The sequence below is a fragment of the Cyanistes caeruleus genome, chromosome 1 (genome assembly GCF_971803275.1).
Source record: "Cyanistes caeruleus chromosome 1, bCyaCae1.hap1.1, whole genome shotgun sequence".
Lineage (NCBI taxonomy): Eukaryota > Metazoa > Chordata > Aves > Passeriformes > Paridae > Cyanistes > Cyanistes caeruleus.
The window spans coordinates 60,424,788-60,449,915 of NC_141701.1; the positions used below are offsets into that span (position 1 = coordinate 60,424,788).

Below are 25,128 nucleotides of genomic sequence, written 5' to 3' on the forward strand. Positions count from 1 at the left end.
AAAACTTGTTGGTCTTCTCATATGACCAATAGTGCAAAAATCTGGAACCTACTCAATTAATCTTGGGCATAGAATAATGGGCACTAAAGAGCTGCACACCCATAAATCAATAGATACTAAGCCCTAATTTATTTCTTTTTGGGTCACATATTCTACTTTAACCATAAAAGCAGATAACTACAATTAAAATGCCTTTCCTTCTCTATTGTTTGTCTTAACATTCATGCTATTGAATACACCCCTTCCTTAATACTATATATTTTCTGTATTCTACAGTTATTGTTTCATTAAAAATACCCCTGTGATACTAACTGTATAATAAATTACAATTCAAAATAAAATATCAGCCATTTCATCCAGGAGAGAGAATAAAGCCATAATAAAAAATAATAAAGTTTACCAATATGATAATGTAGCATGAGGTTTTTATAGACTCCATGCAAATGTTAAAATCTATAAATTTTTTATATTGTGTAAAATTGTAAAAAAATAGGAATAAAGGGGGAGGGGAAAGAAAAAACCCAGCAGTGTCAGGTTGGCTTAATCACAAAATTTTCAGATTTGTTTCTAGAATCTGAGTGTATAAAAAGATGCATATTAAATTATTTATTTGTGGCCTATCTTATTGACTGGATTAAAGGTAAATTGAAGAAGGAAAGTGCAAAGACAGAGCCAACAAACCCACAGTATTGGTGAGCGAAGAAACTCTAAAGACAGATCACCTCTCTCCTTGCCTCTTTGCTTACACCTAATACCCTCCATATACTCTGCCCTTATTTTTCCAATTATGCTTTAAACAACTTCTTTATTTGGCTTGTTCTTATTCGTTTGGGGTGTAAGAGAAGGTAGCAGGATATGCAAATTTGGTGAGAAAATAAGAGAAGAGATTAAATCCTCCTTGCTGCCATTTTCTTTTTCTTGCATCACCCTTCACACCACACTAGTGGGATAGGAACTGAAAGCTTCCATTTTCTTGTAATCTAATGATATTTATTTAGTAATACTAGTCCAATATTTAATATTTCTTCCAACAGCAGATTGCACAAGGCATATGCAATTTGATTTAAAGAAAACTAATATTTTTTTATTATTTAAATAAAGGAGAAGAGAGGAAAAATTATGGATTTCTGGAACAGGTTCAAAACAGGTACAAAAATTACTGTTAAAAACCTGCTTGTTTGGAAACTCAGAATTGGTCAGCCTTCATTTCCTGTATTGTGTTGGTCTAGAGACAGCACAAAAGGATGTACTTGATACACACACTAGAACATGCTGACTTGTAAGATACGGGATTACTTACTGTCCTCTCACGATGGAGCTACTTCCATTTAATTGACAGGAAGCTTGTCAGTGACAAAACCATCCTGGATTCTATGTCCATAATCAAGATTCCTGTTGGATTTCCAAAAAGGAAGAGAGGAAGTAGAGAGGAAACAAAGCTACACTGTAATAAAATAAGGAACTGAGTGCCTGCACTTCTGAAATGAGAAGTCTCTTTGTTCTGTAAATCTAAAGGTTTGTTTTCATGTATGGGTCTTTAAAACAGCAGTAGGAAAAGACCAGGATGGATGGAGTTTTGAGCAACCAACTTTGCTTTGGTGGTGTGTGACTCTGCCCATGGCAGTTGGAACAAGATTATCTTTAATATCTCTTCAAACCCTAACCACTCTATGATTCCATGACAATATGAGACTAGATGAAGAGACACTCAAGAGAACAGAAAACACACCCTCACAGGATCACAGAATACCTGAATTGAAAGGGATCTGCAAAGATTGTTGAGCCTGACTCTTAAATGAATGGCCCATGCAGGGATCAAACACCCCATCTTGGCACTATTAGCACCCTGCTTTAATCAACTGAGTCGACCTCAGGGCTCGTAAGAGCATCAAAACACAAGTCACGGCATAAGCTGAAAACATTTACGAGCAATCACAGATTTAATTTCTTGATCTGACACTCTACCTCCACTACCAGTACTCCATATTTTTTGTCAGAAAAAAGTATGGGGCTTTCTGACCCTTCACAGGAGCCTTCCATTTTAAGGTGGCTTCAACCCATCTGGGATCAATGTGCCAGTAGTCAGGGTCCACCATGTATTCCAGGAACTCCACCCTGTGCTGCTGAAAAGAGCTGATTTCTGGGGTTTGACATGGAGTCACCACTGCTGCAAGTGATGCAGGACCTCCCTGGCATAGCCTGTGTGCCTGTTGTGTGCTGGAGAACGTGAAGATGCTGAGAATACCACTGCAGAGTTATCAAGCAGACTGTGCAGCACATTATGTGTAGAACCATGGAAGGTGGTCAGAGCACAGGAGAGACCAAACATTAAAAGATCCTCATAGTGTCTGTATCTAGTTCAGAAAGCACTTCTCTGCTCATTCCCTTCTAGCATGCAGGAAGTGCAGAATCTCTTAGAATTTTTGCCAGCTTCTTTTGATAATTCAAAACAGGCTTTTCCAGTGTCATTGTTCTTCTAGTGGTACCTACGTGGAAAGGACCTCACTTCCCATGGCCATAAGAAGCAAATGAAGCTCCTGAGGAACAGAAAGAGTCATTTCACCACGTCCTGCCTTACTGTCCTGCTGAAGTTTTGGCTGGCATTTCATTATGGAAGCAGATGTCTCTGGGCCATAGGGGCTATACTGTCCCATAATCAAGTCCAAAGCAGGAGCCATGCCCCCTTGTCTTTTTCTTTATACAGATCACTCCCACGAACAGCGATTTTATATCTGAGACAAGCAGGACCTGGAAATCCAAGCTGCCTCTGAGATGTGGTAGCGCACTCTTGAGGCAACAGAAGAACCAACAGTGGTGCTGGCTTGAACACAACTGATAGATGGGCCCAAGCTCAGGGGTAAGCCAGTCCTAGCCATCTCATTTTGAGGGTCACACATGGACATAGGCTTTGAAGGAGCTTGATTTTCACACCCAGTTTCCAGAGTCAACTGATTTGTGTATTTATCGGCCAACTACTTCTCCTGGTGAAGCTCCAGCACTCCAGTGCTTGCCCACTGCAGTTGCAGTCCCTCTGAAAACTGTTTATATTAATTACATCACCTGGTTTTGGACCACACGGCCATTGTCTTCCACACAGTCACAATCCACATTGCTCTGGGATATTACTACTGCTGGTCTAATGTCCCTTGGGATACATGGTACCTGGATAGGCTGTAAAGATCAGCCATATCTAACTAATAAATCCTAATATAATTTTGCAGTCCCCACTGAATGGTTCTGGAAGACCATAAAACCACAGAAAGGTTTGGGTTGGAAGGGACCTTTAAAGACCATGTTGTCCAACCTTCCTTCAGTGGGCAGGGAAAACTCTTACTAGATGAAGTTTCTCAAGATGGAAAGCAAGAGATCTTGAAGTAGCATGCAGTGCTCTGCCACACTTCTACGCATTGACCACAGCTCCCTGCAGGAATCTGAGCCTAATCTGCAGTCGATGGGGAGCCTGAAGCCAGGCTCCATGCAGTCAGCCTCAGGCTCCACATGGTCCAGCCTACCTCCCATGAAGCAGCAGGGCTGGGGCTGCTCTGCAAGGGATGTCTGAAGTCAGGGGAGATCACATCATGGGACAGTGACCTCACTGACCAGGGCACAGTACCCAAGCAGGGCAGCCTGGTGACAGTAGCAGCTGTTGACAGTCACAGCGATCACCAGGTAAATGTGAGATGGCAGGTCAGGTCCAAGTGGAATCCATGAAATTCAGTGAATAGAAGCTGCAGGATATATGCTAGGCACATGCCTGCCAGCAACACAGCTCAGGAAGGGGCTGGAGGTCAAGGCTGGAGCAGAAACAGAGCTACCCCTGCAGCTATGCTGGCAAGTGTGCACTGGTGTGTCTCTTAAGGCTCCAAGTTATCTCCAGCACAACTGAGAGAGGAGAATGTAACACAGACTAAGCAAGCACAGGAATTGGCCCCAACCACTTTGTACCTTCTAAATGGAACTTAAAACTGAGGCCAAACATGACTTGAGGGTGTTTATCTGACCACAGATAGTTTTCACTGTCTCTTCTGGTCCTTTAGTCATCCCCTGCCACACCTATGATGAAAAAGTTGCACAAAGATTTAGGAAAACTTTTAAGGATCAGAAAGGAGCAGAAACGCAGGATCAGGCTATAAAGAGTATGGACTCAGGCTTGCCAGTTTTTCTGACTGAACAGAAATGTAGGAAATAGGGACTCTGAGACCATCTGCTCTCACTCCGTATCAAATAAAAATTAGAGTTTTCCAACTTCTTGATTAAAGATAAGGACAAACTTTGTGGATTTTTTTTTTGTTTTACTTCAAATAAAAGCCTAGTAAGTATACTGAGACCTGGGTTTTGGTCCTAAGCAATAAAAATGGTCTCTCTGTCATGAAGTACTAATGTGGAAATGCCCGAAACTATCTTAAATAGAAATTGCAGAATTCAGACTAAAAATTATATTTCATACCACACTACAAATTATATTTTATAGCTAACACTGGATTTCACTGGATCTATTTTTACACTTAAAATTAAATTATAACCAAATGTGTGTTATAACCAAACAGAACCATCAGCTAACAAAGATGCACTAAAAGAGGGGTAGATGAACAGAAAATGTATTCCTTTCCCCAGACCAGCTTGGAAAAAAAATCACAGTACTATCACAGTACTGTCACATGTGCACTCACTGCATTAGGAAAACATAAAGTTACCACTAAATTAGGCAAAATAAAATGTCTTTATTTCTTGGTCCAGGTTAAGACCTTTCTTAGAAGTGTGCTGTCATTTAGAATGAAATGTTAAATATAAGGAAAATCATTTAAGTATCTACAAACCAGAAATTCTCAAAGTCCAATTACATCTTCAAGCATTACAGGTAATGAACAAACAGATTTTAGCATTAACCTTTTTGCCTGATATCCTTGGTGTTATTCTGATAGTAAGAGGCCTTAAAATCTTAGAAAATTCGGGGACTTAGAAAGTTAGGTTTGGAAAGCCCTGGGAAAAGCAGGCCCTGGAAATGTTAGGCCTTGTGCTTGCTAAAGACCAGGTCAAACTGCACCTGTGTAGTCAGTATATGATAAATGATACAATTGTTAGATGTGATTAGATATAATTATTGTTTAGAGAACATGGGGAACCATGTTAGGGGGCTAAGGGGGAATCATGAGAAATCCATGCTTGGGTATAATTAATATGTAAGTTGCATAACGATAGAGTATAAAATATGTCCAACTCGAAAACCCAAATTGGGTCAGATTTGGGTATGTGTACCCCTGACACCCAGAGCTCTTTAAATAAAGCACCTTCATATAACCATCCGTGGTTATGTGTGTTGCTGAACGCTAACAATTCCAGTCTCACTTCCTCCTGCTCACACACCTGTATGCTTTTCTGACACCCAGTGTGACTAATGCAATTGGAAAAGCACAGTAAAAGGTCAGTTATTGAAAAAACATACCATTTGTATTCCCAACACTGCTGGGTTTTTGAAACATGCAGTTGGCTGGACTGTGAAATTCTCTCCATACTTTAGCTGAGACAGCCCTTTTACTTACAAATTACTGATGACCATTTTAAATACATAAAAATAAGGCTGGGTCATATCTGGACAAACCCAAATTTTGTAAATTGAGTCAGCCATTCCATACAGTATTAAATAAAACATGCAGTAATTTTCCTAGGAAGTTACTGCCATTTGACTTCGCATTTTTCCAAAGCACAGTACACAAAAGACTCCTGCAATGGCAGATCAGTCTACCACATGAAAATTTTAACCTTCTAATGACACAGTGGGACATATTTTGTTCCTTCTGTGTGTCAAGTGACATAAGGCAGCACAAGAAGCAAAACAAGGACATTCAGATATCCCTAGTTCTTTTTCAGTCACAATGAATACTGGTCCCCCACAAAAATGAGAGACACAATGGTGTAAAATATAACACAGGAATATAATTTTATTCTGTTAATCTGCGTATGTATTGGTACAGCTGTTCTGAGAAAGCTTCTGAAGAAAATTTTTCCGTAACTCTCACTCTCCCAGCTGCTCCCATTGTGTCTTTTAAGAGAGGATCTCTCACAATTTTTTCCATGGCATCAGCAAATTGGGTTGGCAGAGGATCACACAAAAATCCTGTAACATTTTGTGCGATTGATTCTAAAGGACCACCTGAATTAACTGCTATAACTGGACATCTCATATACATTGCCTCCAAAGGGACAATGCCGAAATGTTCATTGCTTGGTGTATAAAGCACACATACAGAGTTACTAAAAAGAGAGATCTTCTGTTCATCTGAGAATGATCTCAGAAAAGTCACATGGTCATTAACACCAAGCTTGTCTGCGAGTCTCCTCAACTCTTCATAGTGCTCCACGTTTTCCAGAACTCGCTTATCATAACCACCTGCCATCACCAGGTGAACTTCATCCCACTCATGAGAACCAAGTCTCCCCCGAAGTTCATGCAAAGCTTCCAGAGCCAATGCTAGATTCTTTTTTCTCTCATACCTATTAATGGAAAGAAACGAGAACTTTTTCTTTTTCGGTATCAGGTCGGCTATGTCTGCAGGAACAATTTCTTCAAAGCTGCTGATGTTGAGCGATGGGTATAGGACATCTGGGTTTATGTGAGATAGGGACTTAAAGGTGTCTTTGAACACACTGGCAGTGAACTTGCTGTTCACAACGATGCAGTCTGCCATGCCAGTCGTGTACTCTTCCAGCCAGTCGAGCGGCAATCTGTAGAGGCGCTTCAGGAAAGATTCTCTCTTGGTCAGCAGCTGATCGGGAAAGTGACAGTAAAACAAAACCTTCTTACGGGTTCTGGCCAGTCTAAGTACAGGAATGCAGGCAGACACCTAGTGCAACCGGAGAGATGGGACAAGAGGAGAGGTTAATTATTTGTGTCAGTGTCACCAGAGTGTACATGTGATTTCAAAGCCATGCTCTAAGAGCCACTGTTTTGCAAGCCAAGTGCCTTCTCCCTCTCCCCTACACAAGCACATCGAGTTGTACTGCTTCATCAAGGACCTCTTGTGGCCCTATAATTTCTCCTTGCTTCCCACCAAGGTCCCAGCAAGCCCCAGGACTTCTCCAAGCACCTCCTTCTGCCACTCCCAGGGTTGCTGGGAGCAGAGTCCAAGCGGCGGTGGCATCCTCTCCCTCCAGCTGCCCCAAAATGTAAGAGGTAAACTTCAAAATGTGGAATATGTCAAGATTAACTAAAATCAGGATGCTCTTTGATGTAAAGTATTTCATCAGTATTACTGATGAATACTTGAAAGTATTACTTTCAAGCCTAATCATCAAGAAAAAAGACCTAATCAGTGAACTGGCAACAACTAGCATCCCTTAGTCAACGACATGCTGGAACTAACAAGCCTAAAGGATGTAGTCAAACAAGAAGTTGATTTGTCTATGTATACATTGCTAACTTGGCAAAATACTCAAGGTCCATGTATCATATAGCTAAACCATGTTATATACCATGTCATAAACCATGTTCATTATAGCACTAAAAAACACACCTACAGGTCAGAAAGACCCCTGCTCAGGTGAAGATCATTTCCCTGAGCAAGTGTAGGAGTTAACTGGGGTTATGTAACTTTTATGGAATCACAGAACCAATTAGGTTGGAAAAGTGATCACTGAGTCCAAACAATAACCCAACACCACTGTGTCAACCAGACCATGGCATAAAAGGCCACATCTAATCTTTCCTTAAATATATCCAGGGAGGGTGATTCCATCACCTCCTTGGGCAGCCCAACATATAACGACCCTCTCAGAAGAAATTCTTCCTAATGTCCAGGCCAAGTATTCCCTGGTGCAGTTCAAGACTATATTCTCTCATTCTAGCATTAGCTGTCAGGGACACCAATCCCCACCTGCTAGAACATCCTTTCAGGCAGTTGCAGAGGACAAAAGGGTCCCCCTGAGCCTCTTTTACTCCCAACTAAACATCCCAGCTCCCTCAGCCACTCCTCATAGAGCTGTGCTCCAGATCCTCCCCCAGCTTCACTTCCCTTCTCTTGAAATTGGTAACTAAACATAACATTATGAGAGGCCACATTTGGGAAGTAACTAACTCTGAATTTCTGCATATAAAAAATGGCACAGAAAGCCTGATGGAATGTCCTTAATTTGTGGAACACCATGGGGCAGCCAGGCCTGCACAGCTCTGAAATGAACAATCTATGTTTCTCTCTGGAGTATGACTTGTTGCACACCATATAATGAATCCGACTTTGAGGGGATTTGATACTCCAGGGCTCTGGTGCATCCCTCTTATGAGAGACTGCAAGAACTGGGCCAGTTTAGTCTAGATAAGAGAAGACTAGGAGGGGATCTTATTAATTCATATAACTATCTCAAAGGTGTCAAGAGGATGGTGCCAGACTCACTTTAGTAGGGCCCAGTGACAAGACGAGGAGCTGTGGCCATGAACTAAACCACGAGAACTTCTACATCCACATGAAGAAGAACTTCCTCACATTGAGGGAGGCACAACACTGGAACAGGCTGTCTAGGGAGGTCGTGGAGTCTCCCTCTCTGGAGACACTCCAAACCCATCTGGACGCGTGCCTGCATCACCGGCTGCAGGTGACCCTGCTTTGGCACGGGGTTTGGAGTAGATGATCACCAGAGGCCCCTTCCAACCCTAACAATTCTGTGGTTCTGTTCAGAGCACCAGCATCCCCGCGTCCCGGCAGCGGCGCTCCCGCGCCCGCACCTGGTCGCACACGAAGGCGTCGAAGGTCTCTCCGCTGAGCAGCAGCACGTAGAGGGCCACGAAGGCCATGCGGAGGGCCGCGCACAGGGCGTGCCCGCGGCCGCACAGGCTGCGCGGGAGCCAGCCGCCCGCCCTCCGCACCGCCAGCCCGCGCGTCTCCGCGAAGCAGCGCCCGGGATCGTAGTGCGCCGTCCAGATCTGCACCCGGCAGCCCCGCGCCCGCAGCGCCAGCGCCGCGTCCACCACCAGCCGCTCCGCGCCGCCCAGCCCCAGGTCCGGGTGCAGGAACAGCACGGACGGGCCCGCTTCTCCCGCCTCCTCCATGGCCGCTGCCGCGGGGTCGCATGCGCAGCCCGGCAGCCCCGGTGGGACACGTCAGCCTTCCTTCCCTTCCTCCCGGGCCTTCCCGCCCGCCCCGCCCGCCGGGCGGCCCCGCTGCCGCCCGACGCGCCGATCCCCGCGGTCCCGCGCCGGCCCGGCCGCTGCGCAAGGAGCGGGCGCGGCCGAGGCGTCACGGGGGGCAGCGGGCTCGGAAAGCGGCCGCCGAGCGAGGGGTACGGCGATAAGGGGCTGGTGCTGCTCAGGCATTATCCGGGGAAGCCGCGTGGCCCCGGGATGCGCGGCGCGGGGCGGAGCCTGATGCGGGCAGGGACGTGGCCGGAGCGGCTGCAGCGGAGCGTGTGTGAGACCGCACCGAGCCCCAGCCAGCGCCGCCGCCATGGTGAGAGGCTGCCCGAGGCCGGGGGCGGCTGAGGCGCCCCTTCCCCGCCGGCGGTGCCCGCCGCCTCTCACCCTCTCCCGCTTCTCTCCTCTCTCCGCAGCCCGGGCCCAACCCCAGCGCCACCAGCGTCGGCTCCTCCGGGCGCTCCCCCAGCAAGGCTGTGGCTCCCCGCGCCGCGGGATCCACCGTCCGGCAGAGGTGGGTGCCCGCCGCGGCTCCCCGGGGGACAGCGCTTGCCCCCGTCGTGCTCTGCTTGCCGGGCTCCCGGGCTGGTGCCCTCTGCCGACGTGGCAGCACGGGCTGATGGCAGGCCAGAGAAGGACAGCGCTGCTGGGGAGGGGTCTGCAGTGCAAGGGCTGTGGGGAGCGGCTGAGGGAGCTGGGGGTGTTCAGCCCGGAGAAAAGGAGGCTCAGGGGGGAACCTTATCGTTCTCTGCAACCACTTGAAAGGAAGGTGTGGCCAGGTGAGGGTCCGTGTCTTCTCCCAGGCAACTAGTGACAGGATAGGGGAGCACAAGTCTTAAGCTGCGTCAGGGGATGTTTAGCTTGGACATCAGGAGGAAGGGGCGATTAGACACTGGAATGGGCTGCCCATGAAGTTGGTGGAGTCACTGCCCCTGTAGATAGTCAAGGAAAAATTGGATATGGCACTTGGTGCCATTGTCTGGTTGACACGGCGGCTTTGGGTCATAGGTCAGACTTGAGGATCTTGGAGGTCTTTCCCAACCCAATTGATTCTGTGAAGTGTATTGTTTCTCTAGTCTGCTGGGCTGCTTGGTCCTAGAAGCTGGTGGAGTACTAACATGTTGTTTGGTCTTTGTTTCCTTCTGTCATCCCTTAAGGAAAAATGCCAGCTGTGGGACAAGGAGTGCAGGCCGTGCCACGTCCACAGGGACTGGTGGGATGTGGCGATTCTACACTGAGGACTCTCCAGGGCTCAAAGTGTAAGTTGGGTTAATAGGTGGTGGCAGGCTCGAGGGTTCGCCTGCTTATGTTGTCTTGCAGTCTTTGAATTAATAATAATCTGTCAGTGTTCTGGTGTGCATGGGAAAACTGGGTGAGTTGGTGGTTGGGATGACATTTAATCTGTAACCCTAGAGAAGAAAGTTACAGTAGTTTTAAAAAGGTAGGTACAAGCTGTATTTTGTAGTTGCCAAAGTTTACCCTGAGAGGTTTTTAAAGGCTATGAGCGATCATTTTAAAGTTGAGAAAGATCACTGGTCTCAATGTATTTAAGCATCTGTGTGCATGTTTTCATTCCCTTTTAAGTAAAAATCTTGTGTTTTGTCTTGTAATAGCTATATTATGATCCTGTACACCCCTTGAAAATACAGTATAACTGATATACCATATGCTTGCATCAGATGTTTTTGTTAAAAAACTGCAGATAAATTACTGTAGCTGAACTTGCCTAGTGAATAGCATGCCAATAACTTGTATGTCTCCATTTTCACAAGGTGAATATTCCAAGATTATGGTCAAATACCTGGTAGTGTCCCTTAAACTGTAAAGAGAACCTAAGTTTTTACTCTTTTGACCAGTCTGAGTCATGCAGATGACTTTCTAAACAAACTGCAGCCTCATACTTAGGTAACAAAGGTGGAAGGTATAGTTGAGCTGATGAGTGCATGCCAAGTTATATCCTGTATGGAAATTTGTGCTTATTGTAGAATTACTGTTTGTGAGCTCTTGTTCTTACTGTGTTTTAAAGTCTTGAGATGCTCAGGGCTGACCCTGTTGCTTGTTCTTTTTTTTCTCAAATCCATTAATATTCTCTTTTGGAATTGTTCAAGACTAGGGCTACTGCTAGCTGCACAAATAGAACATTTGGGGAAGGGCTGGTGATAGACTACGTCGTGATAGTTCCATGTGTAATCCTTCCTTTGAGGTTGTCTTATGTGTTTTCATTTTCATATGCACTTGAAACTTTAAAAAAAGTATCCAGCAAACTACAAAGTGTTGCTGTTCTGCCTTGCTTACTCCATTCTGAGTCCAGAAGAGACAAGGCAAAGACAATGAGCAGCAATGGTGCTCTAGAGCAAATCTATGCAGATAGGCAGGGCAACTGTTTTCTCTGTTGTTTGGTCTACTGAAATTCAATTTAAAAAATTAATTATGCCAAAGACAAAAGAAACCAGAAGGGCATTATGATTTTTTTTTAATATGCTTGTGATACAGGCTTTAACAATTCTGCTAAGTTTCCGTGTGAATCTTTTGATTTCACTTTTGGTGCTGAATGGCCACTCAGTTGTTCTCATCTTTAGTGCAAGCAGATCAGTAAAGAGATTTTCCCGTCTATTCATGTTGCGACACAGTGGTTCCCGATTTTTAAGGTTTTGGAGCAGTGCAAGTGGTTTTTTTGGAAGCTACTTTCAGTAACTATGGTCAGGTTTCTAATGAAAGAATCAAATATATAAAAGTGAGTTGGCTTTACAAATCACCCCACACTAGATGTACCATTTTCTGAGCCATGGCTTGGTAGCAGCTTTCTTGCTTATGGCTTTCTAGATATTCTTTTTCAATTTTTTTTTTTCCCATAGAAACCAATTGTTATTATCTCTGTCCTCTTTAGTAGGCTTTAAAGTAAGAATGAGTTATTAAGTGTTTGTGATTTCCTCAGTGAAGTGCTTCAGCTGAAGTTGTTTTTAGAAAGGGTTGTGATCACTACTGCATAAAGCAGTGGGATAGCTTAGCCTGGTAGTGGTGGCGGGTGGGCTTTTTTTGGTGTTTTTTTCATATTATTTAAATGGAAACTCTTAAAATTATTATGAAAAAATACATAAAACCTCTTGAGAACAGGTTAATCCATACTAGCTACAATGAGGGGAATTTCTCTCTAGATAAGAAAGTTTTGTATTTTATATCATGCAGAATTAGGTTGATGCTTTGGGTATTTCGTATCTGTGTTCAACATCCAAAATAATAAATATGTTGAATAGGCAAGTTGGTTCCCCTCAGGAAAGATCCTTTATTTGCATTACAAGATGCTTCAAGATGCATATGCCTTTAAAAACAATTACTAGTGGAAGGGAGTTGTGGAGGATTTGGCTGAGAGGGGATATGATCTTTTTCTCTTTAAAGCTTGGAGATTACATGCTTTGAAAAGAAAACTAAACCCAAACTTGTTTGTCCTTTTGGGTTACTTTGTACCTGTGGTTCCCGTATCTTGTCTTGGGCTTTCCCATGGACAGAAAGTCAAATTGAGTATAATATGCAGCCTTATGAAAGACATGCTGAGAATGAACAGTAACAAATCTTTAGAGGTGTCTGAATCCATTTATTTATTTGTGGTGGGCTGAGAAGATGCAGGTGTGTAGAGGAGAATTGCAGGGTTTCAACAGGTTTTCTTTGAGACTGGAGGAAATGAGATATATGTGTCAGTATTGGAGAGCCGATTATTCTCTAGGGGTTCAATGTCATCTGCATGTTTAAAAAACACTGAACACACAATCAGTCCCCACTGTTTATTTCCATGTAATTCTGCTCTCATTAGTGGTGCTGCTTTGTTCCCACGTTCCTTTGGCAGAGCAGCTTACCTATTCCTACAGCTAAAGGCTCCAATTAATTAAATAGTAATTCAGATACAGTGTAAGGACTATAAATTATGATTTATATTATGTAGTATATAAACCTTCATGTATACCTACACACACACACATATATATATATAAAAATAAGTAAAATCTATAAAATATATTTATTTATATGTATAAAATGCTGGGGTTTGAGAATTACATTCTGTAGCTTAGTGAAAGATACCCCTTGAAGGGGTTGCTTGTGTAGTCACTGGTATGTGGACTTTGTTTATTTTGTTATTGTTTTATTTGCTATATGCTTTATGCCTGTGTTTAGATTTCTCCATAAACAAATAAGTCTAAGTATGATAGATAATAATTGAGTTTTAAAACTCAATGTAAGGTTACAGTTGTGATTATTTCAAGTATGTGGATCATGATCTCATAGAAAAATATGAGAGTAAACTCTCAAATCTATATTCAGTTTCCTTTTTTTAAATTTTATATTCTGGTAGCATTTACATGCTTCTAAACAGTACCCTGGAGGGTAATGCAGGCTGGATAACAGATTTCCCAATAGCATGTTGAAAATCAGAAATGACATTGTATGAAATAGCTGGTATGAAAGAGTGTTGTGTGCATTCATGTAATTATTGCATCTTAGAACAGCATGAAACACTTGATTGATGCCATCAACATGCACCCTAAGATTAACCTGTTTTTGAAAACATTACTATACATTTTCTGTACAATATATAAAAGTAAGAAGTAAAAAAAATTCATTTTAGGTAAGATTTAATGATGTAGCTTTGCCACTTCGTGTATGTTTTTCAAGAAGGCAGAAGTCCCTGTCTCTCACCCACTGCTGCCATTGTTTTCAAATGAAATAAAACCCCTAAAATAACTAATGAGAATTTTTTGCCAAAATTTTAGTAGCCGCTAGAGGACTCTGTTGGTTTTTGTATCCTACTGCATCTTTGCTTAGGTGGCTATCTGAGTTGTAAACACAGAGGATACTTTTCCAGAGACTGTGGAAACAGTGATGCATAATAATGAACCATTAATGGCTTTTTTAACAAGTGGGGGGGGTTTTGTTACTCTGTTGTGCTTTTTTATGTAACATTTAGGGTGTATAGAACTGTCTTTATAACAGTGGCAGCAGCAGCAGTTTTTAATAGAAGTGGCTGTCTCATTTCCATGTGCCTTAAGGTGTTTCTGTGGGAAGGGAAGAAGAGTTTTCTTGTACAATTTCATATGAACTGATGAGCTCACTTGGCTGATTATGACTGGCCTTTGGGCAAGACAGACTTCTTTTTTATGTTAATGCATTTTCTCTTTATTTTTAGTGGACCTGTTCCAGTTTTGGTCATGAGTCTTCTTTTTATTGCTTCTGTGTTTATGCTGCACATCTGGGGTAAATACACACGTTCCTAGAACCAGCTGCCAACTTAAAGCATACATCTTGGACCAAAACTGTGGTGGATCCTGGTTGTTCTTGGAGAGAGACTGGGGAAGCTTCCTATCACCTGTTGAAGTCCTGTCAACTTTGGCTAGAATACCGAATTAATTTCTCAGTTCACTGCTTGGGCAGCTTTAAAGCCTGCCATGGGTCATTTTATATTTGTATCTGTACACTTAGAATACAGGTATTGCAATAAAAGTTGTATATGGAAATAGAAACAGTCTAAACTGTATTTTTTCCTCTGCCAGTATACCACAGCTAACACGTTTTACTAGTGGTTTTCATAAATAAACATATTTCTGAGTAAATGCTCTTCGACAGTTCAAATCAGATTCTTCCAAACTATATGCTGCTATATAATTTTATGCTAGAAGATCTTTTTTTTGGTGGATGAAAGAGACATAATCAGATTCACAAATATGAGAGGGTAACCACTGTCCTTGTGGAAATAAAACTGAGGTACGAGTGCTGAGATGGTCATGTTCTTTTAACTTCAGAAAAATTGTTGGATTTATTTATTTTATTTCCTAAATCCAGGTTAAACTTTACTCAGTGCTCATTATACATAAAAGTTATATGTTTGTTTTTTCGAGCTGCACTTGAGGAACAACATGAACTGGTACCCAGCTGATTTTAAAAAGAATAATTGCACAGCTGTCAAAGACATTTTTCACCCTCGGTCACATGGTGTGGTTCTTGGGGCTGTCCTGTGCAGGGCCAGGAGTTCAGTGATCCTTGTGGGTCCCTTCCAACTTAGGATATTCTGTGATTCGATGACTGCAGGTCAGGACTCTTTCAAGGAAAATTAAATGGAATGGGAAGACTGCAAAAGCAATGCTTGCATTTCAAATAACAGGACATGCAAATAGGCTGAGATACAGCTAAGGGTTGCTTCAGATAATCACTCCAGTTTACTTCTGGATGTTCAGTATTTTCCTTTTGAACAGTGACACACCTCTTCCTTTTTAAAGATATCTACATATTTGTGCTTTAGCATTTCTATGCTAATATGGTCTTGAAGTTGGATGGAATGATTTTAGCCTGCTGTTCATGTTGAGTCCTGGTTGACATAGTCATGGGAAAAAAATATTCTTAGTTATGCAGCCTTGACAGAAATTCTAACTGCATGTTGTAGAAGCAGCCTCTCTTACCACCTTCCTTAAAGCAGTTCTTGAATTAGCATTACTTCTGAAAAGACCAAACCGTTCAGAACAAAAACAAGAATGAGGAATGTCGTCTCAAGGCTACAGAGGTAATAGTTTTGAGCTGTGCTAATGCCATAGTACCTAATGTAAATGTGGAGGGAAAGATAGAAGACTTGGAGCAGAAACTAAAAATTATCTCAGAACATGTAATACTAGGAAGGTGTTTTCAGAGGTTTGGAAGTTGAGGATCAGGGAATTTTGGAGACTCAAAGGCAGTGGTGTATCAGAACACTAAAGAGGTGGAAGCTGATACAAATAAATCATGCGTCAAAGGGAAAAGGATCTGTATATCATTTTCCTCTATGCATATGGAAGGGCAGTTAAAACACAAGGGAAAATAAAGTAAGTAGGGGGAGTAGCTCACCACTTCAAAAAGTGGAGATAAGGCTCTCTCACTTAAATGATTTGCTTAGCGAGGAAATAAATTCTGTATAGTCAGTGATTTCATTTTACGGCAAGAAAATTAAAGGGAAGAACAAATGCAGGTCAGTTGTTGTGCTGACCATGTGAATAGACTCTGCTGAGCTAATTTGTGGTGCTCAAAGGAAAAGGAATGGAATACTCTGAAATACTGTAGGAATAAGGAATAACAGTAATATCAAAGCATGTAACCTCTTTTTTACTAGGTTTTCTAATACACTGTTTTACTGTTCTAGTATAGCAGGAAGCAATTTTCTTTTAAACACTTCCAGTCCCTAAAAGCTGTTTTCCCACATCAAATAATTCTATTTGAAGCCTACCATATTTTTCCTTTTTTGGTGTCCTGCTGCTTCTAAAGACCAGAATTGATGATGATCTTGGAAAAGTGATGGGGGGAAAGCTTATTGCTGTAAAACCTTTTAAAATTTTTGAATGCATTTAGTTCAACTGAGTATAAAAATGTTGACTATTTTGACAGTGCTATCCTTGTTTAAATATTTTGTTTTCTAGAATGGCCTGTATAATGGATTTTAGCATGCACTATCAAAGGAGCCTAATGTCTCTTCTTTTGCACAAATTAATTCCCACTCTTTCTTGGCTTTATACTTTAGTATATTTTAGATTTAAGTATCACCTCTGGTGATACTTAAGTTGGATTCAGCTAGTATTTTTCTTGTACTTCATTAAAACCAAGATTTCTCTATTTTATGTTTCCAAGTTGTCATTATTTAAATTATTAGCATGAATCTGTTGGATATTCATGCTTATATTCTTAGTGTTTCATGTACACGAGTTGTAGTGGAGTCTTGCAATTGATGTTTATCAAACTTCAGCTCCAGAGAGGTAAAGAAATGCAGGTTGCAAAGGCTTACTGGATTTTTGGCTAATAGTGAATGTGAAATTCTGTTTGGCCTGGGTGAATAAATTATACTGATAAACAGTAGCTAATCTGTGATACAGAAAACTAGTCTTTCAGTAACAAGTAGAAAACAAGGAAGATCAGTAATTTGAAAAGCTTTGTATCAGGTGACTATGTAAGGCTTTGGATTTTTATGCCTAATTGTATGTGACTGAAATACAAGCTTGACTGAGCTGACTCTTGTAAATATCTTAGGAGCTGCAGAAGGCTCTTAAGTCCTCAAAGACCTTTACTTTGCCTCCTTAACATTAAGGATTCAAGATATCTGGAAGAACTTGCATTTCCATAGAAGAGATGATAAAGTACCAGAACCTTTTATCCTTAACTTAAAGTATTTGCAACCTCAGACTCCATTATCCCTCAGCTGAAGAAGGGGTTTTATAAGGAGATGGTTCTTTTGCACGAGTTCATTTGCGTCTTACGGTTTTCCTTCCCCCCCAGCTATAAATCTGAGTATGAGAGCAGGCTCAGTCTAATTTAACAGTGACAGAAGCTAAAAGACAGTGTTCTTGAGGGTTGGAAGGAATAGGTAACTGATAGAAGAGGGAGATGGTCAAAGCTCCTGCTGTTCAAAAGCCTTGCATTTTTAACTTGTTACCCAGGAAGAAAAGGGGGAAAGAGGCTTCTTTAATGCCTTTATGATAGGAAAACTTTAGCCTTTGCTCTTGCATGTATTTGCACACTGAAGTTGATCTCCCATGAGCTATTGGTCTGTAGGTACATGGGCTTCGTTAGTTTCAGTGTTTCAGAATTGCCTTTTGCCATCTGTTTCGAGGTTAATTCTACTGCACAACACACACATGTGCACACACATGCTCCTTCCAGTGGTTTTTGGTTTTGTTTTTTTTTTTCTGCAGGAAGAAATTACTTCAAAGTCTAACTTGTTATATACTTCCTGCTTTGGTAATAAGGCTACATTGACATCTTCATATTAACTGTTTATATAAATGTGTTTCATAGAAGACATTTCTTTTCTAAACTTGGCATTGGTAATAATACACTAAGAATAGTAATGATTCTCAGGTTCAGATCTCTGAGGCAGGGTGCTGGGTTTTTTTTTATTGAGGGGAAACTTTTACAACATTTGTGATTTCTGCTATGATTTCAGAAGTTGCTGTAAGGCAGGCTAAGTAAGAACAGGTGTGAAGTTACTGAGTATATCTCATCCCTGACATGTATTGTTATCTTATCTTCCTTCTGTGTCCTAGTTACCACTTTTTCTCTGGAGACCTCCAAAGATCGTGAACTGTGCCATGTAGTAGGATAATGCTCTTATGCAGAGATATGTCAGGCAGCAACAATAATAAACAGGACAGACCCATTTTTCTTAAGTCAAAAAGTCAAGTTCAGATGTGTATCACCACAGATTTGATACCGCTATCACACATGTGGCAGCAGGTTGCAAAGAATTATCCTTGTTTTTTATTTTGAAGGATTTTTCACACGGTGCCTTTTGGAACAGTATCTGTGACTTTTTGACCAAACCAAGATTGACATATTCTTTGAAGTTACACTATTATTTCATAAAATGGAACCAAGAAAAACTTCCCAAGCACTGCTTCCTTGAAAGAGCAGCTTGTCTTAAAAAGTGAAAAAAGTGAAATTCCAGCTAGTTTAGTGTGATTTTTTTTTTTTTTTTTTTTTAGTTCATGCATTTATCACTGAGTAAATATACTGACCTGTTTCCTTCTCAGATACTACAGAGAGATAGAAAATATGCTTACAAGTGCTGCAGAGATTAGGCATCATCTGAGTGAAATGCTTCCAAAATCAGAAAATAATTTGTGGTTAGTATGCTCTGGTTTCAGAGGGGCTGCATTCCCAACATTGCTTTGTTTTCAAATACTATTCTGTGAGACCTTCCAGTTTATTAGCTACTGTCTTGGCTGTTTTTCTGGTAATGTAATATGAAAAGAACCTAAAGCAATGTTGCCTTAAATTCCAAGATTGGCTGGTAAGTAATGTGAACTCCCGACTAACATAAAAGCGCCATGCAGTTGGAGTGTGACATTTGTTGTAATCACTGAAGAAGGACATATGTGCTCCTCACCTCAGGGAGACATCTGTGAGGGAGAGAACATAACTGCATGATACAACTGTACAGAAACTTGTAAAGGACCAAACTGTGGTAATTCAGTGTGAATCTGAACTTGATGCAGTTGTGGGGTTTGGTAAACCACTTTCTAATTTTGTTCCATTTTTGTTTCCATATTCCTTCTTTTATTTTAAAAAGTAATTGATGAATAAAATTAATTAAGTGTAATACTAAATATCTTCTAAAAATTAGCACTCTTAACTTTCTTTAATCTCAAAGCAATTTTTTTAAAAAAAAATAATTAATTTTTTTTGTTTCATTGAAACTACGATGAAAAGTAATTGTAAGTGCCAACATTTTTCCATTAAATGGAACGTCACATTGAAATCAGCTCTTAACACTAGATAGCTACAACAGTGTGAAATAGTACTGGAAATATGGGTACAGGTCATAGCAAAATGTACTTTGGTAAGAACTTCTGGATGTCTTTGATCCAGATCCCTGCTCAGAGCAGAGTAATCATCAAGGCTTGATCAGGGCCTTGATGATCACTGATTACTTGCTGAGGGCCTTCTGCAATTGCATTTTGAGAATCCCCAAGGAAAGGGTTTCTCTGGGTACCTGTGTCTGTGCTTAACCACTCTCTGGTGAAGATACTGTTTGTTATATCCAATTAGAATTCCTTTGTTGGACCTTGAAGTGATTGCCTCTTGTCCTTTTGCTGTGCATTGCTGGGAGGAGTCTAGCTCCATCTGCTTTCTAACCTTAGCTGGGAACAGTAGCTCGTGTTGTACCCTCAGCCTCTTGAGCTAAACAAACCTGGTTGTCCTGTATGTCATATGCATCAGCCTCCAACCATCTAAATATTATATATAAATATCCTCTCATATACCTCTCATAGATTGTCCAGTTTGTTAGCATTTGTTTTGCACTGGGGACACAGAAATCAGTTTTCCAAATGAGTGTGGAATAAGGGAATATCTTTACAAGTGCTTCAGTGACATGCCTGTTGTGCATCTTGCTCCATGGTTAGCCTGCGTCACTGCAAGGGTGTGCTACTGGTTCATGTCAAGTGTGGCCACTGGGACATTCTGTGCAGAGTTGATCTCTGGAGAGTCAGGCCATGTCTCACTGCATGGAGTTACTACATCCAAGATCCAGGACTTAACATTTGTCTGTCTTGAACTTCAGAAGGTCTTTTCTGGCTCGTTTTTCCACACTGCTAAGCTCCTGGAGATTGGAGGGCTCTTCTCCACCAGCTACCACTTTGTGAAATTTGGTGTCCTCATAAACTTGCTGAAGATGCAGATAATGAGACCAATTGCCTTCCTGCCAGCAGCACGGCAGTGAGTTTGCATCACTGCAGGATTACTTTAAGCTTCTGTCCCTGTTTATGGCCATCCTCAAAAAACCTGATATGTCTGGGCTTGAGCGTAATCCTGGCACCGAGATACTGGATTTCACATAAGGACAGGCTCTAGCCTCATGCATGGAGGATGCAAGTGAAAACTCAGACGTGCTTGAGAGTGCCTTCCCAAAATTCACTAGGCACTGTTCCCAGGCCTTCTGCTTATTCATTTCTCACTCACCACCTGTGCATTCAGATCTATCTGCTGGCTCATAAACTGATTTATATAAAGTTCTAACTTCTCAATAGCCTACACCATTTCTGTTACATGTAGATCTCACACAGACTGCACTAGAAGATGCCTACAACATGCACTAGGTGGCCAGAGCAACACATAAAAGTTAATTTCTGGTATGATTTCAGTTGAAAAGCATATTTTTCTGAATTTCCTCTTAGCATTCCTAGTGAATCCAGAAGAAGGAAGAAAACTTCCAAGTATATACTTACCCGTATTCATTCTCCCCTTTCTCTGAAAGGAAAAGGGGCTCTAGGAATATAACTGTAACAATTCTTCAAGGCACTTTTTGCCAATAAAAAACGTTTGTTAAGATATTTTGCTAAAATGAATTAAAGTCACTGCATACCTGTGTGATAGCTGTGTGTCCAAATGCTCCATTTGCTGGGCAGCTTCTCTCCTCCTTGTCTCCACAGAGATTTTTAGGTAACTTTAGCAGTGATCCCGTTTCCTATCCCTCTTGTCTGCTCTCTGGCCTAAGAGCCTCTGGCAGGCTCGTTGTTTGTTGAGAAGGATGAGAGTCCTAGTTCTTTCTCCTGGAACATTTGTCTGTCCAGAGTCTCAAGACTGCATGGTTTTCACCTCATTTTCAAGTCGACAAGAGGCTAAAAGTGTTGAGGAAGAATTGTCTTCATATAATCCCAGGTAATTGTCAGTGCTGACCAGCCAGGTCCCAGGTAGTGGCTGAAGCATGGCTGTTTTCCAGGGAGTTTGGGTACAGATGTTTGAGTGTTTACAACTAGCTTATCTTTGCCATGTAGATGTCAAAGCTGAGTGAGAGAAAATAATATCAATGTCTCAAAGTTCTCTTTCCCTGCTCTTGCAGGCAACACAATGTTAAAGCATTTTACAGATTGATAAAACTCCTTAATTTAAGATATATGAACTTCCCATGCCTTGTCTGAGAAGGTACACTGGGATATGTAGCAGTTAGCTACCTCCCTGTATAAAAAGACACCTCTTGGCAGTGAAATTGTAGGTGTAGTCGTGCCAGATTTAGTAAAATCTGTAGCTGATTCACAGGCAATGTAAATATGCCTTACTTCAGGAAGATGGTGTTGGTGGAAGTCAGTCTGTGCCTTACCCCTACAATGCACGACCATCAGGTAATGAAAAGATATCTTTAAAAGCCACCTAATCACCATGTTTTGAAGAAAAGTTCTGTGAGACAATTGTATTCATGCTCCAGACCCTGTTCCTCCAACCATCTACAGTAAAACAGTGGCTTTCAGATAATGCTGAAGTTGGCAACAATACTGCTACTGATAATTCATGGATCAGATTACAGGAAACTTTGTCATAAAAACTGGCATGCATTCCAAACACAGCATCCTGTCTTACTCTAAGTGTCTTTGTGAAGTACCCAACTGTGAAAAACCTGCAAAGGCAGATTAACGTGGGAGAGTGATGGCACCATGGGTTCTGGCATTCCAGTGTAAATCCATTGTGCTGTTGTAAACCAGCAAATGTATGGAGTCAAAGCCGTACTTTCGCATACAAAGTCTCCTTTTTTCACTGTGCATTTAACACCATCAGGTCCCAGATTTGAAAGTGTAACTGCAATGCCTAATTAGCACGCCCATGCTAAATATTTCCAGTACCTTCTGTGACAGAAGAGCTTTCATACAGAGCTTCCCATCCTACATTTCCCTTCTCACCCTCACTTGATGCTGTTGGATAAAACCCCTATAGCACCAAGAACCATTGCTGCTTGCTAGCTATTAGTAATAAGCTATACCACCTAATTTCATTATCCTCACAGTTTTCTGCCTTCAAGTTTTGGCCAGACTAACCCCTCATGATAACACTTGTTCTCACCTCCTGATAACCTCCTGATAAAGTAGCAGTTGCTGCTTTGAAGGAGGACATCATTCATGTGTCAATGGTGAGGTGTTTTGAACTGGATGTTCTTTAAGGTCCCTTCCAATACCAGCCATTCTGCAACTCTGTGATTCTATGTAGCTCAAGTTTGGATGTAGTTCACTGAAGAACTGACTTGGTCTTGACTGGTCTTGCACAGGCAGTTTCCTTCAGCTTGCTGAGAGAGGCAGTAATCATAGGTCATGTTCTTTGTTGCTGTGTGTGAGATAAAGCTGTTTAGATGAAAGCAATGCCACTGCTTTGCTCCTGTTTTCATTTCCACGCTGCATCAGTGACACTCCCAATTTCTTTGTGTATGTGCCCACTTTTGTCCCTTGTCAGAAAGCACTGCTTGGATTTCTGCTGAGAGTATCCAGCATCATCCTGCCTTTTCCAGGAAAAAACACATTGATATGAAAGCATTGGGTCAATCCCGCCTTATCACATCTGCTTCTGAAACTATCTCTGTGCATCAGGGGGTGTATTCTTTTGTCACCTTAATGAAGAAATAATAGTGTTTGTCTCAGGCCAGACTTGCTGAGTTGGGCTGAACCTTGAATGTATGTATTTTCTGTGAGATGTATGCTGTCCTTGCATGGAAACAGTGTAGAAATTAAAGAATTTTTATTATTATATCTTTATTACTATAGCAATTCAGTGACACAGGTCAGGCTGGAATTCAGGATTTCTGGGGTCCTTAAGTTATAGATATTCCTCTGTGTAATGCTGTGCTTGGCATAAAAATATAAAGTCCATCTGAGTTAGCCTGTGCATGAGCTGTGAGCATGAGGAAATATAGGAGGATAGTGGCACAATGTGTCAGTTTACAGTAGAGATTGGCTGTGTCCACCTCTCACCCTATTGATCACTCTCAATGATAGGAAAGACTGATAAATTTGGGCTTAATAACATCCTTCCTAGAGCTGCACAGAGGCCATGAAGAAGTTGAAGGTAGTCTTTTCATGGCAACTCATGGCAGGAAGACAAGAAACAATGGGGTTAAGTCGAAACGAGATTTATTGGATATAAGGAGATAGGTTTTCACCCTGAGGATGATTGAGCCAAGGTTGCCCCTAGAAGTTGTGCAGGCTTCTTTCTCCATTGGATGTTTTCAAGATCTGATGGATAAAGCCCTGGGAAGCCTGGTCTGATCTCATGAATGACCTGCCTTTGCAGTGTAGGTAACAGAGGGTTGCACTTGATGACCTTTCAAGGTCTCTTCCAAGCTGAATTATCCTATGACCATATGATTCTTGTGAAGCCTTTTTGACACATAGATGAATGTCTGCATCCTCTGAAACTTGTTATGTTTCTGCTGCTCTGCTGCACAGCAGATGATGCAAAAAGCTGAAGATAAAGCAGAACCTCAATAAAGTTACATCAGATTTTCAAAGGTCTTAGAGAGTTATGGAGAGAAAGAAGATTCTTAGTTTTATCAGTTATATTATTCAGTCTTTGGAGCTTGGTTTTTTGATAGACTGAAGTAGAGTTCCTTGATTTTAGGTAAAAACATAGTATGCATTGCAAATAAGTAAGTCATATAAATAAGTCTGCAGGAATCATCAAAACTGTACATGCTACTCCATCTGCTGGGGAAATCAATAACTTCTAGTATTTAAGAGGTGGAGACATTCTTCAATCACAAAAGCAGGGTTTTTCCAATCTGTTCTGTATCTGTAGGCAAGTGTCTTTGCTTTTGCAATACTTACACTACATAGGATAGACAGGAAATCTTAACTTGTTTGGGGAAATTGTGATTTTTGAAAAACTCTGCAGGTGTAATTACTGTTTTATTCCCTTTCCCTTTATTTTGAGATGAGTCACTCAAGTCAATGTTGCCGAGAGGTTGCAAATGAAAGACAAAGCCCTGGAAAGTTTGGCCTCCTCTTTTCTGTGCATTGTAGACTCAGAACATGAGAATGTTTACCAAACTACCTAGAGCAGATCTCAGAAGTTAGTCTGTGGTGGTCCAGGATTGCATTCTGTCTGTGAAGGGCTTAGCTCAGTGGTACCTGATTAACACCTCTCTCAGCAGGAATTTTCTTCATCAAATTCTGTAATGACTCTGCTTAGAGGTAAATGAGAATGATGGTGTTGAAGCTGCCTGAAAATAACAGAAGCATGTTAGCATGAAATTCCCATCTCATATTTTTGGCAGGTAATAGGTGTAAAGGTCAAATAGCCTCTTCATGAACTATGAGACTCCATGTCTGGTAGTGACTTCTCTCTTGAAATAGGAGAGCTTCAAAGGAAAAAAAACATGCAAGAATAAAGGCTGAACTAAGAATTATGTAAATTTCGTAGGTGTCTTTTTCTTTCATTACAAAATCAGTAGTAACCACTTTTTTCAAAGTAACACACTTTTCAAAGTGTTCCATTGAAATGGAGCTAGAGAGGTCAGAGACATTGAGCTTCAGTTTAAATCTGCATTTATGTTTTGATATGCAAGCAGAGACTTAGGATTGTATTTGCTGTCCTGAAGACTCACATCTACTGTTTATTTCCATATTTTGAGCTAGAGAAAGAGCAGTGAGCACCTATCTGGAGTACAATCACTTCCTTCTGGTGAGAAGTAAGCTTTCATTTGGACTAAAGAGAGTGTTAAAGTGCTTTTCACAGTCATGAAGTCTTCA

The 25,128-nt window shown here is 41.4% G+C and overlaps 2 protein-coding genes across 2 annotated transcripts; one reads left to right on the top strand and one right to left on the bottom strand.

The window, feature by feature from the left end:
• Positions 1-5,914: 5,914 nt before the first annotated feature.
• ALG2 (ALG2 alpha-1,3/1,6-mannosyltransferase) lies at positions 5,915-9,098 on the bottom strand. The gene is made up of 2 exons (XM_023921697.2): positions 8,717-9,098; positions 5,915-6,842 (listed from the first exon to the last, which is right to left on the bottom strand). The coding sequence occupies exons 1-2, from the start codon at positions 9,038-9,040 to the stop codon at positions 5,940-5,942; spliced, it is 1,227 nt and encodes a 408-aa protein (XP_023777465.2). The 5' UTR covers positions 9,041-9,098; the 3' UTR covers positions 5,915-5,939.
• Positions 9,099-9,197: 99 nt separating this feature from the next.
• On the top strand, positions 9,198-14,631 carry SEC61B (SEC61 translocon subunit beta). Its single transcript, XM_086895049.1, has 4 exons — positions 9,198-9,437; positions 9,538-9,635; positions 10,279-10,380; positions 14,298-14,631. Exons 1-4 carry the CDS (start codon positions 9,435-9,437, stop codon positions 14,383-14,385), a joined length of 291 nt encoding a protein of 96 aa, XP_086751175.1. The 5' UTR covers positions 9,198-9,434; the 3' UTR covers positions 14,386-14,631.
• The last annotated feature ends 10,497 nt before the right edge of the window (positions 14,632-25,128 follow it).